The 20,771-nt window shown below is 26.3% G+C and overlaps 1 protein-coding gene across 5 annotated transcripts in view; it reads left to right on the top strand.

Annotated features, from left to right (window-relative positions):
* The window catches only part of LOC113363921 (probable Ras GTPase-activating protein), a 201,414-nt gene that overhangs the window by 52,703 nt on the left and 127,940 nt on the right, over window positions 1-20,771 (top strand). Inside the window, exons 1-2 of one of the 5 annotated variants that reach the window (XM_026606405.1) lie at window positions 2,767-2,835; window positions 5,096-5,210. The exons of the other annotated variants lie outside the window; for them this stretch is intronic. Of the exons in view, the coding sequence (XP_026462190.1) occupies window positions 5,171-5,210 (40 nt within the window). The 5' untranslated portion in view covers window positions 2,767-2,835; window positions 5,096-5,170. Of the gene's footprint in view, window positions 1-2,766; window positions 2,836-5,095; window positions 5,211-20,771 lie in introns of those variants that run through there. 5 annotated transcript variants of the gene reach the window in all.

The following is a 20,771-nucleotide window of genomic DNA, read 5'->3' as shown; positions in this document are numbered from 1 at the left end:
ATATATATATATATATATATATATATATAATGTATGTATGTATGTAAAAGATTAGAACTTCGTACTACTTGAACGTGTGGAAATATAAATCTGATCTTAACAGATATTGCCAACTCGTACATTTGTTTGTATAAATCAAAAATTTTGTACCAGGCACGTTGATTTAATTAGCTTAGCAGAAACTAGATAAAATTTACTAAAATATGGTATAAACTGTTTTCAAAACTTTAATATTAAAATTTTGAATAAAACGAGTCGCAATGCAATGTTTATAAATTCAGCCTTTTGGCTACATATGGTTCCAGGATTTTTTACATTTATTTATATAACTTAAAAATTTTGTTCTGGGCACTCTAATTTTATTAACGTAGAAGAAACTAGATAAAATTTATAAAAATATCATATAAACTGTTTTGTATACTTTAATACAAAATTTTTGAATAAACAACGCTCAGCCTTTAGTATTTTTTAACATAACTTGAAAATTTTGTTCTGGGCACTCTAATTTTATTAGCTTAGCAAAAACTAGATAAAATTTACTAAATTTCTATATCAATTACTATATATACTTGGATATTAAAAACTTCAAATAAAATTTGTTGAAACGCGAGTTTGATTATAACTAAAATGCAAAGTAGTCTCAACTTTATTTTGCTATTAAAGAAGGACGGGGACATTTGTTTGTTCCATTTTGCATATAACTTGAAAATTTTGTCTTGGGCACTCTAATTTTTTTAGTTCAGCAAAAACTAGATAAAATTTGAAAAAATACCATATAAACTGTTTTGAACTCTTCAATACTAAAATTTTGAATAAAACGGGTTGAAAAGCTCAGTCATTTGGTCATATAGGATTTCGGGACATTTTTCTACATTTTTTTAACATAACTTGAAAATTTTGTTCTGGGCACTCTAATTTTATTAGTTTATTAGAAACTAGATAAAATTTACTAAATTTCTATATAAATCGTTTTATATACTTTAATACTAAAATTTTGAATAAAACGAATCATAACGCTCAGCCTTTAGTCATATAAGATTTCGGGACATTTTTTTACAATTTTTAACATAGCTAGAAAATTTTGTTCTGAGCACTCTAAATGTATTAGTTTACTAGAAACTAGATAAAATTTACTAAATTTCCATATCACTTTAATATTAAACTAAATAAACTTTAAATAAAATTAGTTGAAACACGAGTTTGATTATAACTAAAATATCAAACAGTCTCGACTAATGTTCCTTTATACTTCTAATATATGAATGGGGACATTTTTTTGCTATTCTTTATATAACTTAAAAATTTTGTTCCTTGCACTCTAATTTTATTAGTTTACCAGAAACCAGATAAAATTTACTAAATTTTCATATCAATTACTATATATACTTGGATACTAAAAACTTAAAATAAAACTAGTTGAAACGCGATTATAACTAAAATGCAAATGAGTCTTAACTTCATTTAGCTATTAAGGAGTATATATGGACGGAGACAATTTTTTATAATTTTGCATATAATTTAAAAATTTTGATTTTGACACTCTAATTACTTTAAAACTGCTAATTACTCTCTAATTACTTTTGATTTTGACACTCTAAACTAGATAAAATTTTCTAAAATACCTTATAAATGATTTTATATACTTTAATATTAAAATTTTGAATAAAACTAGTTGCAACGCCCAGTCTTTTTCCATATATGGTTTCAGGATATTTTTATACATTTTTGCACATAACTTAAAAATTTTGTTCTGCACACTCTTATTTTATTAGTTTAACAGAAACTAGATAAAATTGACTAAAATTTCATAAAAACTTGTATATATACTTTTTATATATTGGTAAATCTATTTGGTAAAATTTTATTTTGAGCACTATGATTTTATTAGCTTAGCAGAAACTAGATAAAATTTCCTTTTATTGTATGTAACATACTTTATATACGCGGATACAAAAATTTTGTTTAAAACAAAATTTTTGTAACTAAAATAGAAAATAGTCTTGATAATTTATTTTATACTAATTCAATATACATAAATATATATAAATATGGCAATTATGGCAGTATATTTTTAATAGCTCTTTTCATACTTATATAAGTTAATTGAAACAAATATATATGCAAACAATATTATATTATGATAGTATAATGATATTCCCAGAATAGGTGTATACAATTTGTATCTTTATGTAAAAATCAATGTATGTATTTAAGTCAAATAAAGCAAATTTTCAAATTAATTTAATATATATAAATATATATCAATAAAATATAATGAATGAAAAATCAAATTATAAATTTTAACCCACATAAATATAATATAATTTTAAAATTTTACATAAAATTTAACATTTTTGGCCAAAACGATGGGTCAAAGCTATAATTTTGAAAAATTTGGGAATTTATTTCACAAACTTTACGTTAGATGGCGACATAATTTTTTTTAGGGCCGGCAAAATGTCCATCAATGCTTTTTCAAACTAGAGAAACATATGCTTTTATTACATACACGATAACAATAATAAATACGTAGATAAAACAATATATATATATATATATATATATATATATATATATTTATAAATGTATAAGTGTGTCCATTTTCTATGTCGTATTTTTCTGTGAGCAGTTTGCATTGTAACATCGCGCATGGTAGACATACATTTTTATTTTCTGAGTGAATTCTTTTGTTTTGTTTTAGTAAAAATAGAAACAAATACAAAACACGAGTTTGAGAATTGTTTAAAAATTTTTTTATCGAAAGTTCGAGGTGTGTTAGTGCTGTGCGAAGTGTTTAGGTCGATTTTGTTGAGTTTGAAATTGGATTAATTAATGGTTGGAAGATGGATTAATAAATAAATAAAATTTAGTTAATTGATAATTTTTATATATTTGTGTTTTTTGGATGATATTTTTTCATTCTGTGAAACGCTTATAAATTTATAAACTGCGTTGTTTTATTAACACAAAAAATTATGAATTAGTGAATGTTTTATTTTGCTTAAAAATGTTGCAATGTTATTGTTTATTTGACCAAATCTTTTCAGTTACTTACTTGTTTCGCAAATTATATTCTATTTCAAGAATTTATTAGAAATATTTAAATAATTCAATTTTTTATATAAATTTATTTAATTTTTACTAAGTTTAAATTTTTTCCAACCGAAGTTATTTTTAATAAAAATATTTCGTTAAATGTTATTTTTATTTTGTTATGTTTTGTGCTCTAAAAATGTTGCGGTTTTAAAAGCTTGCACGAACAAAACTGTTTTTTTTAAGTATTCTACTTTAATAATTTATTTAAAAATATAGAATTAATTTTATTCTTTGAATAATTTTATAAATTTAAAAATAAATTATCATTCATTAAATTTTGTCACAGAAACCAATTTTCAGACGATAAAATACCAAAAATAACATTTTTACGTATTTATATTTAAATATACACACACATTTAGATTCTACATTTTACATGTACATTCTATATTCTACATTTTACTTTTACATTTTTCATTTTGCATTCTACATTTTAAAATCTACATACTACATTATATATCTACATTCTACATTTTAAATAATTCATTATACATTTTAAATTCTTCATTATACATTTTACTTTTCATATTCTACATTTGCACTCTTTATTGTGCATTCTACATTTTAAATTCTACATTCTACATTTTATATAATACATTTTCCTTTTACGTTCTTTATTCTACATTTTACATTTTAAATTCTACATTTTACATTTTACATTCTCTATTTTATATTCTACATGTTACTTTTACATTCTTTATTCTACATTTTACATCCTAAATTCTACATTTTACCTTTTTTATATTCTACATTTTACCTTTTTTATATGCTACATTACACATTTTGCATTATATACATTTTATATTTTACATTTTAAATTCTATATTTTACATTTTACATTTTAGATTCTATATCCTACATTCTACATTTTAAATTCTATATTCTACATTCTGCGTTTTATTTTTTATATTCTACATTCTATATTTAATTTTTTATATTCTACATTCTATATTTAATTTTTTATATTCTACATTCTACATTTTTAATTCTACATTTTACTTTGTATATTCTACATTTTTCTTCTACATTATTTATTCTAGATTTTAAATTAATTTTGCATTCTACATTTTATTTTTTTATTTTCTACATATTACATTTTATATTCTACATTTTATATTTTTCATTTTGCATTCGACATTTTAAAATCTACATTTTATTTTTTATATTTTATATTCTATATTTTACGTTTTATATTCTACATCTTAAATTTTACATTTTAAACCTTACATTCTACCTTTTATTATCTACACTTGACTTCTATATTCTTTATTCTACATTTTAAATATTATATTCTGCATTTTGCTTTCTGCTTATTTTGCATTTTACATTTTAAATTCTACATTTCATTTTTTATATTTTCTATTCTTTATTTAATATTCTACATTTTACTTCTACGTTCCTTATTCTACATTTTACATTTTATATTGTACATTTTGTACATTTTGTACTCTTTTATTTTGCATTCTACATTTTAAAATATACATTTTATTTTTTATATTCTACATTCTTTATTCTACATTTAAAATTTTATATTCTGCATTTTGCTTTCTGCTTATTTTGCATTCTACATTTTAAATTCTACATTTCATTTTTTATATTTTACATTCTACATATTACATTTTATGTTCTACATTTTACTTCTACATTCTGTATTCAACATTTTACATTTTTTATTTTTGCACTCTTTATCTTGCATTCCACATTTTAAATTCTACATTCTACATTTTTTATCTACTATCTATATTTTACATTTTGCATTTTATACATTCTACATTTTACGTTTTACATCTACATTTTAAATTTTACATCTACATTTTACATTTTATATTTTGCATTTTACATTTTTAATTCTTATAATTTTAAAATGAATTTTTGAAAAATGAATAAATCGAATTTCGAGTAAAAATATTTCGTAAAATTTTAAACACTTATTGATTTTTTCATTATTTTATTTATTTATTAATTATCCAATTTCAAACGTCAATATCGATTTTCCTAGAATTTTTTCAAAATGTGTTGACGTCTTCTAGAGTGTTGTCAAAAAGCATGTTCGAATTTTGTGAAATGAACTGTCATGTTTGTGTTGTGTTGTACAAAGTTGGACGGTTTAGACGGTAAGATGAAAGATTAAAAGATATATTAAAGTAATATATCATTTTAAATAATTCATAAAAAAATATGATAAGGATAACAATTTAAGACATTTTTCAATTGAAGATTTTGTTATCATAACATTATTTCTTGCTTGTTTTTGTGTAAAATACGCCTGATCGCACAGCAAATAGTTAGACATCTTTTCTACCTGCCCACTATATATTATGATCTCTTTTACGGCAGAATTGCTTTATTATTATTATTATTATTATTATTATTATTATTATTATTATTATTTTATTTCTAATATTTTAATTGCAAACTTATATCGATGTTTTTATTATTCTTATCGATAATATAAACACTTGCCAAACCGCGAACGTTTTTATCAATATCGACATATGATTCATTCGAATTTCTGATTACAATATCGTTTGAGATATGAGTTTTTATACTAATAATTATGTAGAAATCACAGATAGAATGCGATTAAGTCTTTATTATTAATTTTGCGAAGAAAATTCACTTATTTTAAATTTCTAAACGAAACAGGCTAGGTCTTTTGTCTGGGTATGTCAGGCTCAATACGTATGTATAAGGCTGAAAAATCACTTATTTTGGATTTTTAGACGTATTTGAGTTGTTTCTTTTTTTGCTTAGCATAGGAAAAATCAAACGTAACAGGCTAGGTCTTTTGTCTGGGTATGTCAGGTCAGAAAATCCACTTATTTTCGTTTTTTAGACATAGTAGAGTTGTCTCTTTTTTTACAAAGCATGGGAAAAATGAAACGAAACAGGCTAGGTCTTTTGTCTGGGTATGTCAGGCTCAATACGTAAGTAATGCTAGAAAATCCACTTTCTTGAGATTTTTAGATGTAGCAGAGTTGTCTCTTTTTTATATAGCATAGGAAAAATAAAACGAAACAGGCTAGGTCTTTTGTCTGGGTATGTGGGGCTCAATACGTATGTTAGGCTAGAAAATCCGCTCATTTTGGATCTTTAGACGTATTAGAGTTGTCTCTTTTTTCACAAGAAAAATGAAACAGAGCAGGCTAGGTCTTTTGTCTGGGTATGTCAGGCTCAACACGTATGTAATGCTAGAATGCTAGAAAATCCACTTATTTTGGATTTTTAGACGTAGTAGAGTTGTCTCTTTTTTACATAAAACGAAACAGACTAGGTCTTTTGTCTGGGTATGTCAGACTCAATACGTATGTATTGCTAGAATGCTAGAAAATCCACTCATTTTGGATTTTTGAGGTAGTAGAGTTGTCTCTTTTTTACATAGCATACGAAAAATAAAACGAAACAGGCTAGGTCTTTTGTCTGGGTATGTCAGGTCAGAAAATCCACATATTTTGGATTTTTAGACGTAGTAGAGTTGTCCCTTTTTTACATAAAATGAAACAGACTAGGTCTTTTGTCTGGGTATGTCAGGCTCAATATGTATTTAATGCTAAATAATCCACTCATTTTGGATTTTTAAACGTAGTAGAGTTGTCTCCTTTTTTACATAGCATAGGAAAAATAAAACAAGACAGGCTAGGTCTTTTGTCTGGGTATGCCAGGCTCAATACGTATGTATTGCTAGAATGCTAGAAAATCCACTCATTTTGGATTTTTAGACGTAGTAAAGTTGACTCTTCTTCTACATAGCATAGAAACAAGGCAACGAAGCAGGCTAGTAGTCACACGATCAATCCCAAACTCGTCCAGCTCGATATCAAGCAGTATGATATCAAATTTATGCTTGAATAAAATCTCAAATGGAAATCAATATACCTAACTAAAAGCACGTCTTCGCCACCTGCCCTGGATAATTTTTCAATATAGTTTAAATTTTACACCAGAGTCCTTTACAACGTACTTGAAACCATCGCATGTCATCCGCCAGTAATTATGGTTTTATTGTAATGTTACGTAATTGTTGTAACTAAATAAAAAATAATAATAATGCTCTAGAGTTAGTCTGGTCGCAACCTTGGTCATTCATGCAAACATCATGGAATATCAACATTTTAAATCGACTTTATTGCCGACATGAAAGTTTTGTTTTTAATTCGCTGACCATTGATGAAATTGGATCGATAAGGTTGTAAATGAGGCGAAGAAAGTTTCTTTAATGGAAATGAAAAGGAAAAGGTTACTGATATAAGATAAAAAAATGTAGGCAAAGGTAGAAGGGAACCAATAATTGAAGCGATTGAAGCAAAACTTATTTGCTACTGTACAAGATGGCATTTAAGTAAAAATAAATACATCATATAACAATTTTGAATATAGTTTATTAGTAATATGGTAACACTCGCGATGCACACATTTATTAGTGTCAAATGAACCATTATACACATTTATATAATGATAAATTATAAATTATATATTTATAAAAGCATTAAAAACATGTATAATATTTAAAAACAATAATGCAATTAAAGTCATACTTAAAATATGACATGATCGGTTTGTCGTTGTAATTAGCATTTAGAAATGAACCTTTATTAGAAAAATGAAGTAATTGCTCATTAATAAATTCTTTAATATTCGTTCACACAGTGGATTGTGTTAAACAACGCCTAAACAAATATTGTTTTCGAAACTTCACTCATCATGTAATAATTGTGTTTGAAGAACTTCACGTAATTAAAATTAACATGCATTCATTGACTGCTTGTATTTCTTTTACTTTTTCGCTGGTGATATAATCTCATTATTTGAACAGCTGTAATATCTGTCTTGCCTAAAAAATATTTTTCATTTTATTAACTTAAAAAGATAAATAGAAGCTATGAATAATATAGAAATAATTTCTAATCAATAAACTTACGTTCAGTACACGGCACAAATGTTTAATTTGTTTTATTATTTTTGAGGAACAGGGTAAAATATTCTTCTGGTTGAGACATTTTTTATTAAATTCATAGATTTGTACTATGATGTAACTTTAAAATGTTTATTTATCTATACTGATTTCCTTGTTGATATCGGTTCGCATACAACGTTGATGCCGGTACGCATACAACGACAGATCTCCATTTGTACGGATTTACGCGCTAGTCTCGCCTAAAGAAGTTTTACTTCAAAATTAAGATTTTGAATAATAAATATTTTTATTACATATTAACTTAGTGGGATTTATTTCATTGTCTGGCAACACTACGTATAATTATCTGGCAACACTTTATATATACTGTTGTAAGGCAACACTATATATACCAAACTGGCAACATTTGTATCACTGTTATTATATACGTTATATATATATATATATATATATATATATACATATATATATATACATATTTATAAATAAACTTAGTCTATAAATATAAGCAATTAAAGCTGTTATTATAATTAGTAAAGAAACGATAAGCCATTAAATAATTATCGTTATCAGAAAAACTAAAAACGAATAAGCTTTTTAAGATGATAATTATCGATATATATATATATATATATATATATATATATATATAATTAAAAATGAGTAATACGACTCTTTACGAGCAAGGTCAAATGTGAAACCAAATGTATTTATATATATATATATATATATATATATATATATATATAATTTAAAATGATTCATCCACAAATTCTTACAATTTTCTACAATGATATGTATTTTTTTGCTAAATTTTATACCCAAAGGCAATTTTGCAAAATGTTTCCGAAAATCATCGTTTTTAAATGTCATCATGACATGACGAAAGCAAGTTTATTTTTTGGTTAATATCATTTTATTCTTTGAACATCTTTTTGAATTAAAAATTTTATAATAATCTAGGATACTTCTATCCAATGATTGTTATTTCTGAATTTTGTAGAGAGTGTAATTAGAGACAATAAATTTTTAAAATAGATTTTTTTTCTGCTAATTTTAAGAATCAGAATTACAATACAATCTATAAGTTAAAAGTTATGGCATTGAAAATCAATACCAAGAAGAACAAAAAAAATAGAATAAAAGGAATTAAAGAAAAGAAATAGAATAAATAAATTAATAAATAATAATTAAAATAATAGTATTAATAATAAAAACAATAATCAATAATAAATAATAATTAAAAATAATAAAATGGATATCAACGAAGTTAACGATATTATATTTTGCATTCATATGTATGTTTTACATTCTTCCAAATAGTAGGCAACCCAATGGTTGTCCCTCGTCGATGGTAATGACTAGTAAATTTTAATCTGCAGTTTCAAGTGACAATGTACTTTACTACTGCTTGGTATCAAGTTCTCCAAAGGCAATCCAATGATTGTCTTATCTATATTATATTTTACACTAGCCTGGGATTATATTTATTTCATACGTTTTTCCAAATAGAAGGCAACCCAATGGTTGGCATATTACATTTTTTTACATATATTTATTGCTTATCAACATAATATTAATTACAACAATTGCGAGTAAATTTTGATCTGTTGTTTCAATTGACAATGTACTTTACTACTGCTTGATATCAGGTTTTCCGCGGATTTGAAATGGATTGTTTGTGATTTATTTAGGGATTTTTTAATACTATATACCTATGTTGATGTTCAAAAATATGGATAAAAAATTTATCCCAAATTTTGCTATCTCGAAATTCGGCAAAGTTTCTTGAAATTACCTATAGAACTTCAATCGCAAATTACAGCCCAATGATTGTCCTATCTATGATATTTTATACTAAAAATCAATGGTTGTCCTATGTATTTCAAGTTATTTTTTGTAATACAAGTCATACAAAATGTCCCTTTGATCGATACGAAATTTAGGTTCTGAATTTGGTATCGATTTTAAATGAAATAAAAAATAATATAACCTAGAATATGTTTTATAAATACCAATGAGTATATAATTATATAAATGAGATCTTTCAGAGCACCGTGTTTGAGAAAAATATGCCAAAAAATGCATTTTTATAGTAACATTTGAAAAAAGTTGATATTTTGAGTATTTCTAGTAACACTTACGGCCGGTTTAATAACGTTTTTGTATATAAATAAAACTACAAACAAAACTACTTACTACAATTTAATCATAATTACATAATATTCACGTAAAACATCCAATTAAACGTAATTGAGCATCATCTTTCTTCATATTTGTTTGACATTTGACGTATTAGCCACCATTCATTGTTTTATTCAAATTACACTTCTACAAAAAAATTTAAATTAAAAATGTAAAGTTTCTACACGATTTTGAAATAATATCTCACCTCTCACACAGCCTACTGATTGGCACGAATTTTTTAAGACTAAGAGTGGCCAAATCGGTTTAGCCGTTTTCGAATTTTAGCGGATCATTTTATCGAGAGCTCCATTTTATATATAAGATATATATATATATATATATATATATATATATATATATATATTTAAAATGTTTAAAACAGCTGACGATGTGATAACAGAAACGTATCGCATTTCAGCAAATTTTGCACGATTTAAGATTTGCATACACGCATATATTATTTAGTGAATAATTTAAGATAACATTATCTATCTTATTGTTTCAAATCTTACAAAAGTATACAAATAGAACAGATAATTAAATTTTGACCTCGATGGGTAAAAGATAGAGTCAATGCTAACAAATATATTAATAATAATTTAATTAGGAACAATAATAATTTAATAAACAAATGAATTTTTGACACATGAAACAAAGTTCTAAATCATTTTTTTAATAAGTATAAATATTTTTTCGTATTGTTAAATAATTTAGTAAAGTAAACCAAAATACGACATGCATAAGTTTATAAAAAATAATGTATATGCAATTTTGGACTTGTTGCATTATTTATTAAACTGAATTATATAATTACATCTGCCAAACACATAGACTGTTGATTGTATCTTATATTATTTTAATTTCTGGCACATCTCAGCTGCTCTTCGGTAATAATAATGTAGACATTACATTTGTCTTGTATATTATATTCTAATATTATCTAGGCTCATAATATCAGCTAAATTCAAATTTCAAATGAATTGACATTTCTAGCAAATGACCGGTCAATGTCAAACAATGATAAGTGGTTTTTTGTAATTTTTGCCATTTATTTCTACAATATTACTATGGTTTTATCGTTCATTAAATCTTCAATATTTCCTTTGATTAACTCTAAAAAGAATTATCAAAATCCGAATAACCGTTTAGGAGAAGTTTCGAATTATACACCCGTACAGAAGAATTTCATACATAAGATATATGTATATATATATATATATATATATATATATATATATGTTTGTACATTAGGAGGAATTCTTCGTAAAGCCGATTATTAAATTGGCCTCAATTGTTTCCATCAATAAATTTATTAAGACCCGTTGAACTTTACACCTATTTATAGTATTTGTTCAAATATCTTCATTAACAACAATTGTGGCAAATTTTTTAGAAAATCTTTTAAAAAGAAATCACAACCAACAATCTTATATATAATTGTTTTTTCGTCAATCAAAACTTTATTCAAGCTCTATATATATATATATATATATATATATATATATATAAATGAATCGCAAAATGTGTTGGTAAGCGCATAACTCAACAACGCCTGGACCGATTTGGCCAATTATTTTTTTAAAATGTTCGTTAAAGTCCATAGATGGTTCTTACGGCAAAAAAAAAAATCGAATAATTGCCGGGAAAACCCTAAAAACAGCACTTTTCTTTTTCACATACAAACGTTTTCTAACTAAAACGTAGAATCAATTTGAGCTTTCTTGCTATTATATAAAGTTCATATTAAATTACAAGCACTCACTATGTATACTTCTCCTAAATGATTATTTGGATTTTGATAAATCTTTCTGAAGTTTGTTAAGGAAATTTTTTAGGATGTATGTGATTATAAAGTACTGGGATGTATGTGCAATATTGTAGAAATAAATGAAAAAAATGCAAAAACGATATGTCATTGTTTGCATTGAAAACAAATGAAAACTATCATCTGCAAAAAATTTCAATTTACTTATGAACCTAGATAATATTAGAATATGTATAATAAATTCATGATTATTAATAAGAAAAATGTAATGTCTACATTATAATTGCCAAAAAGCAGCTGAGATGTGCCAGAAATTAAAATAATATAAGATACAGAGTATATGTATGGCAGATTGAATGATACACATATGGACAGGATTTGACAAATTAATTCACTTAAAATATGAAATTAAGTATTAATCAAGGCCGGTCCTACCTTTAATGCGATGCATGCGAAAAATACGAACGCACGCCTTAGGGGGCGTCAACACAAGACTCGGATATTAAATTTTCAATATAGTGTTTTTTTTTTCATTATATGTCTTTGCATCCTATACTAATCTTTCCACAATATTCTTAAAGTTCCTAAAAATTTCACTTTATAACAACAAATGGAAAAGTAAAGATGAATACATACAATTCGGCCCTCACGATATCGATTAGGAGAAGTTTAAGATGCAATTTTGGATATATTAAATAATAAAAAATTAAATTAATTTAATCCAACATGAAGTACAAGTGTTATGTTATGGTTATGGTAATGTTATACCGTTTAAAAGACTTCAATTCCCAATATATAGTGTGGGAATTGAGACTCATCATTTTATTTAAAGCAACTCTACATTTAATATCGCTTATATTGATGTACATATATGTATTTTGGTGTGAAGAGTAATTTGAAAGACAATAATTATTATTTTTAGGTAAACGGTAAATATTAGTATATTATATTAAAAAAATGTAGACATGGGTACAGGACAACGTCTGTCGGGTCATCTAGTATATATATACATATATATATATATATATATATATATATATATATATTAGGGTGGTCCTTAAAATGGTCATTTTCGAATTTCCTTGCTCCCAGGGGCTCAAATGGTTCCAAATTGATAAAAAACAATTCTCTGAAAGTTTTAGCTCTTAATATTAACGTTTAGATAGAGCGCAATTCAATCAAAGTTTGTATGGAAAGAGCATGGAAAAATTTTTGAAAATTAAAAAAAAAATGTTTTAGGTATGACTTAGCGACAAATGAATGAGTTTTATTCATTCATTTGTTCGCTAAATTACATTTAAAAAACATTTTTAAAATTTTTGAAAATTTTTCCATGCTATTTCCATACAAAACTTTGATCGAATTGCGCTCTATCTAAACGTTAATATTAAGAGCTAAAATTTTCAGAGAATTGTTTTTTATCTATTTGGAACCATTTGAGCCTTTGGGAGCAAGGAAATTCGAAAATGACCATTTTAAGGACCACCCTAATATATATATATATATATATATATATATATATATATATATATATATATATATATATATATATATATATATATTATAAATGTGTCTATTACCCAAGCAACAAGTGAAAAATATACCCTCACCAACAAATGCCATGTTCGTAACTTTGATTTACGTCCACAGATGGCGGCACAACAAAAGTTCTAAATTAATAAGATATAAATAATGTGATGTGATGATAATTTTAATCGAGTTTCATACATGTATTTATTTATTATTAAATTTTATGTGTTATTCGTCTGTGATAAATACATAAATAATAAATGCCCGGGCTTTTGTCCCTTTCGAGCATCGATTTGAGAGCAATGACGTCAGACAGACGGCTCTCGAGAGGATTTCCTTCTTGTCTTAAGGGCGAGGACGAACCGGAGGGTAAGAGGAATCATAATTGATAATAATAAATATTTTTAGATAAAATAATAGAAGAATAATCTATGTGTATGAACCATAGGCATTACACTACATGTACAGCTAGTCCTCATATGTTTTCCGTTGTATATAGTGCTCAACTGTGATGTCAGATGTCTGAGCGAACATTGGCGACGACAATCGCTTACTCTCCCGATTGATCAGATGTCACATGTCATATGTATTACGTGCCTAACATAGGTCTTATAATATATAAACCGATTTTAAAGGGTGGATTCGATTTTATGTACATTAATAATATTATTAATATCATTTCTTACAAAATTATCAGGCATCACAATTGCCCTTATATTATTAAAATAAAACATATGACATATGACATTTGGAGAGTTTGCGATTGTCGTCGGCAACGTTCGCTCAGACATGTGACGTCACTATGTTTAATCAATTTTATTTTTCGCTCGACTAGCAGTCCATGTAATATAAGGTCTATGCCGTGAGTAGATTATATATTGTCATATATAGAGATGAATATTGTAGACTCTACAATGTAGAGAGTGTCATTAGAGATAATAAACGAGCATTTAGAAATGATGTGTGTTAATAGAGACGACACAGGAGATAACAATTTATTGCATATTTATGTGTACAGGGATTCTTTTGTAAAGTGTCTGGCAACACTTTATGTACGATTGTATGGCAATACTTTATATGTAGTATTATCTGGCAACACTTGTGTCACATTGGTTTAGTTTTGTTTCAGAGTGAAAAAAATCGATTTTTTCGAATCATTTTGTTTATTGATATAAAACTAGTGGTGTATGGCATCGTGCCTTAAGGAAAATTGCTGGAACTTTTTGTACCAGAACTAAATATTCGAGGGAAAAAATCAGTAATTAATAAATATTGATCAATGATTAATAACAATTGTTTTAAATATTTTCAAATAGATAATTATAATCGCTATATATTTCATCGTGCATAAAATGTACAGTGACGATCTTAACGCTCAAAACACTTGAGAATGTTTACATTAGCAAGAGGTGCCGAATGAATCCATCTGAGGATATATTTCTTACAATTAAAATTAAAACGTATATGAATTACATATAATTTCAAACTGAATTGTAAATTTAAAATTCATATTCAAAGTATTAAACTTTGTGTATTTTTGTAAATCTTGAAAAAAAAAATTTCTTAAAATTTTGAATTTTTTTTGAACCTCAGAAATTAAAAATCTTGGTACGGAACCCGAAAAAAATTGTAACTCATTTTTATAATCTCTATAAAATATCTTCTACCAATACTTCCCGTAGGATAAGTTATAGTAATGGACCGAAAATCGAAAATGAAAATGTTTGCATATCTTTACGTTTTAGGGATTTCTGAACGTTTTGGCATATCTCGGAAAAAATGTGTGTTTTGTGTGCCCGCATTTTTTCCTCCACGTTTTTGTGCGCACGGATTAACCGAATTGAATGATTCAAAAAACATTCGAGTCCTATTGATAGAGAGATGTGCTGATTAGTTTTTGGCAAAGGCAGGTCCAGCCGTTACGGAGATACGGAGCAAAGAGTGCAGAAAATAGAAATCGAGTTTTTGAGAGAACGTATCATCCGATTTGAATGATCTAAAACACATTCAATTTGTAATGATTGGGAGAAGAGATGATTAGTTTTTGGGAAAGACAGGTCCAGCCGTTCTGGCGATGCCGAGCTAAATGTACAAAAAATGATGGATTTTGAGCTAAATAGGCGTCCGATTTGAATGATTTAAAAAACTTTCTGCTTGCGTTGACAAAACGATTGCTTTTGGGAAAAGAAATTCATTTTGTTTCAATTAATTTTTTTAACTAAATTTTATTCTTCGAATATTTTATTATCATACAGGAATTTCTAGTAATTTGCCTTGAAGCACAATTCACTTATTTGCTAAATTTGATTTAATAGTTTTTTATATAAAAGCTCACATGTGTGGAAGACCACCAGGACTTTTACTCTGGCAAAAGTATAAACAATTAAAAATAGTAAATATGAAACAAAATTTACAAAAGCAATTTCACAAGAGATAATTCAAATTAACACTTTTTCTAACTGTGCTGATGATTATTTCTGATGACATACTAGATCAAGGTTGTATATAGTGTTATATCTGTAAGAAATGTACTCTATGAGGTAAAAAGGACCAGGTTACAGATTTTCAAGAAACAGCAAAAAGACACATTTCTACAATGATGGGAGTTTTACTGAACATAGTCATATCGTTGTTTGTTCGATATGTGTTATTTGTTGTGATACAATTGATTTAAGAAGTTTACAACCTTAAGAAGTTTTACTTCAATTGTAAAATTCTTTTATCGCAATAAATTTCCCTCGGTTTCGACACGTCAAAGTGCCATTTGTGAGAAAGTGTGCGAAATTCAAGCACAAAAACTGTATCCGACATTCGCACGAGAATTAAAACAAATGACAATGTACTTCGAGTTTATTTAATGTAAATTTAAATTTATCATTCGTACAGATGTTACGAAATGTTGTAGAAAAATAAAATAAAAATTGTATAATAATAATTGTATATGTTAAATAGGTGTATTTTCGCGTGTAGATTACGATCTGGCCGTGAGAGATTTTTAATTGCATAGAAAAATATATTATAGCATTGTTTGTGAATATTTGTTAACGATGTGATACCGAATAATGAATGTTTCGAGAGATTTGTAATAAAATATTCGAATAATAAAATTTACTTCAAAAAAATATGTTTTTCGAAAATTAAAAAAAATTAAGCAAAAAAAAAAAAATTTTCCCAAAAGCAATCGTTTTGTTGTGTAGCTGTTTTTAGTGTAGTTCAAATCGGATGCTCCGTTCTCTCAAAAACTCGATTTCTATTTTCTGCACTTTTTGATCCGTATCTCCGAAACGACTGGACTTGCTTTTGCCAAACTTAAAACTAATCATCACATCTCCCTATCAATAGAAATCGAATGTTTTTTTAAATCATTCAAATCGTATGCTCCGTTCTCTCAAAAACTCTATTTCTATTTGCTGCACTCTTTGCTCTTTATCTCCATAACGGCTGGATCTGCTTTTGCCAAAAACTATTCAGCACATCTTCCTATCAATAGGAGTCCAATGTTTTTTGAACCATTGCAAACGGTTGATTCGTGCTCTCAAAATCGTCGATGCGAAAAATTGTATTCACACACACATCCATTTTTTCTGAGGTATGCAAAATGTTCAGAAACCTCTGAATCGTAAAGATATGCCAAAATTTTTATTTTCGATTTTTTGACGATTTCAATAACATACCCCTACGAAAATAATACAAAACAATTGAATAAAGTATACCTAAAAGTAATATTATGGTCGCGTAAACTAAACAACAGTGCTCACAGCCACAAAAACTAACAACGACAAAAAAGACTTTTGTTATGGATTTTGAACAATTGCCATTTAAGTAAGAATCAACTTTTGCCCTCTACTTTTAAATATTGTTGTTGGAAAATACTTAAGTTTATTTGTGTTTTAGATATTGTTGGCGGACTTTTTGATTACCAAGTTTTTTGTGGACTTTATTAATAAAAAAAAAATCAAAATATAAAGCAAATATATAAAAAGTCATGCCATTCAAGGAACCTAGGTTTCTATTTAGTATTAGTAAGTTGCTATATAACATTAATGTAATTACAATCGAAGATATATTCACAACAGACAATCAGAATTCCACAAAAACACCTTTACTTATATTTCTCTATCTGTTTGTGTTTTCGTAAATTTTTAGATGTCTCGGACGAAATTCAATATACTAACCGTGTAATTTTATTTTAAATATATTTAATATTACCATAAAATAAAATATATTTAAAATACCATCAAAGAGTTGGGCTTAAGAATAGTCCTTGAGGAACACCTTTACTTATATTTCCTTATGTCCTTGTATTTTCTTAAATTTCAACATGTTTGGGACGAAACTAAATATACTAATCATGTAATTCTTTTTTTAAATATATTTAATATTACCTCAAAAATAAAATATATTTAAAATACACCAAAACAGTTGAGCCTAAGAATCGTCCTTGTGGAACACCTTTTCTTATATTTCTCTATCTCCTTGCGTTTCCTTAAACTCTTACATGTTTAGGACGAATAAACTAAATATGTAATTCTATTACAAATATATTTAATATCAATTTTATTAAATTTAATAAATTTTACTTTTCAGGTGAGTGCAAGTCAAAGACACTGCCCAGAACCGAACGATCGAAAAATGCAGGTAATTGCATTTGCAATTAAATGAAATTTCTTTCTATTTATATATGTATTTATTTTTATGTGTCGTTTTTAATAATCGTAATTATGTCAATTACTATTTGCCGTATCTAATTGTTAATTGTATTAAATTAATTTGTTATAAATAATTGATGTACACGGTAAAAGAATGCGGAGAATGGTAATGGACATTGATGCGAAAGTTGAATGGTAAAAAAAATGATATTTTTCTTTTTTTATTTAAATTATTTATCAAACACTCACATTAAAAATATTATCCTATTTATGATATTTTTAATTATGTTTTTTTATATGATTTTTATATGCCATCAAAATACCCACAAAAAGTAGGGCCTAAGAATCGTCTTTGAGGAACACCCTTACTTATATTTCTCCTCCAAATTGATGCAAAAGTTAAATGGTAAAAAAATGATATTTTTCTTTTTTTTATTTAATAACTAATTATTTATCTTCTCGGTTACTTGTTTTATGCTATATGGCAACACTATTACTCTGAAGTTGCCTATACTCGGATCTACTCTGAAGTTGCACTTATAAATATAATAGGCGTGAAGTGCAACTAATGTTATTTGACATCTGGAGTATTTGGAGGTTAGTTTTTAGCAGTTGACATTATTAAAAATTTAAATAAACACCATAAGTACAGAATTTTGACAGTTTCGTGACTGTTATGACATTGCAGGGTATTAAATAGGCAAAAACATGATTTATCAACATAAAACATGGCACCAAAAATATCAAATTTTCAACTTATTTGAGACTTTTTATACTACTTTAGTATACTAATAATGTAATTAACTATATCTTGCAACGTCTGGCTGAAAAGACTTGCAAAATTTGTCGAAAACGAAAAGATTTTCTACATATCTCCCCTATAAATAACGTGTAACGATGTCCTCAATGGACTCCTAAGCTACTGAACCGATTTTAATTTTTTGGCTCATCGTATACGTTTATATCCAACTTAGGTTATAGGCAATATTAAAAATCGCACTTTGTCGTAGAAATGTTAAATTATAAGTAAATTCAATTAATTTTGACAGTTGTCAATGTTAAATCCGAGATATTTCTGGTACTTTCGAGAAGAAATTTAATTTATTGTGTGATTTGTTCACAATTGTTAAAAAATTGCATTGATAGTCATAAATTCAAAAAAAAATGCTATTATGCATTATGTATCCATTTTTTATTACATAATCCACAACATTACAAAATGGCTTGAAAATGCGATTAAGATATTCACATGAAATATTTGTTTGCAATTATTAACACTTTTGTATTACAATGTATACCAACGTGCAATTACTGTCAAAATTAATGGAATTTACTAAAAATTTTAAATTTCTACGATGAAGAGAAATTTTTAATATAGCCTATAACTTAAGTTGGATTTAAATGTATATAGTGAGCAAATAAAATTCAAAATCGGTTCAGTAGTTTAGGAGTTTATTCGTGACAAACATCGTAACAATATATTCTTTTATATCCACGTGATCTATAAAGTCAATGGCCCTTTGTGCATCATCATCTTGTGTTATAACTAACTGTATTATAAAATTGCATTATTCATATTTACACATGACTTATAATAACAGTCCGGTTATAATGACGATTTAGGTCACTATAGGCGATTTTTTTTTTCAATTTTTTCCTAATTTTACCATGTTTGATGGCGTTCGTGCAGAATGTTTATTATTAATTATTATTATTATTATTAATTTAATTAAAATGATGAATTATTATGGCGTGTTAGTTTGCAATAACCGCTGCAACACACTTGATCAGTGAGTTTGCTGCTTTTGTTGATGATGTCGAGTTTCTTTAACGTTAGATGGCATGTTCACCTGGTGGCACGGTTACCTAGATAACTTCTTCTTTGCAATATTATTACCCGTTTCCAATAACTTTAATAGAAACTAGAAAATAGATGAGACGAGGTCTTTAAAGATTAAAGATACTAGTTTACAATCAAAATTTCACTAAAATTCATTGAGTTTAACTATTTTCTGGGCACTATTTTTTGTTAGCTTAGCTTTAGTTTGAAAAATGTTTGTAGAAGAAGCACTTGTTAATTTTGCTAATTAGCGATATAAGGATTCGGGACATTTTTTATATTTTTTGCATAAAACTAACAAAGTTTGTTCCATTTTATATACTTTTATACTAAAATTTGATATAAAGTGTGTAGAAAGTATCACTAATTTTGCTAATTAGCAAAGTTTTGCTAATTAGCAATATATGTATTCAGGACATTTTTCTGTATCTTTTTATAAACTAACAAATTTTGTTCCGGGGGTTTTGTTTTTTATTAGCATAAATTGTTTTATATACTTTAGTACTAAAATTTGAAATAAAGTGTGTAGAAAGAAGCACTTATATATTATATATTAGTGATATATGGATTCGATATATTTTTGTAGATTTCTTCATAAAACTAACGAATTTTGTTCTGGGTGTTTTATTCTTTCTTAGCTTAGCAGAAACTAGATAAAATTTCATAAAATTTCGCATAAACTGTTTAAAAAAAAAATTAAAATAAAATCAATTAAAAATGCAAGTTGCAAGGCTCACTTATAAAATTTGCTAATTCTGGGCTCCTTCCAACATATTTTATTTCGAATTT

Source organism: Ctenocephalides felis, unplaced genomic scaffold (assembly GCF_003426905.1).
Source record: "Ctenocephalides felis isolate EL2017-DRISC unplaced genomic scaffold, ASM342690v1 CF-g0.4_SCAFFOLD_00845, whole genome shotgun sequence".
In the NCBI taxonomy this organism is placed as follows: Eukaryota; Metazoa; Arthropoda; class Insecta; order Siphonaptera; family Pulicidae; genus Ctenocephalides; species Ctenocephalides felis.
The sequence above is the reverse complement of the archived record's forward strand: the minus strand, read 5'-3'. Positions and strand labels throughout refer to the sequence as shown.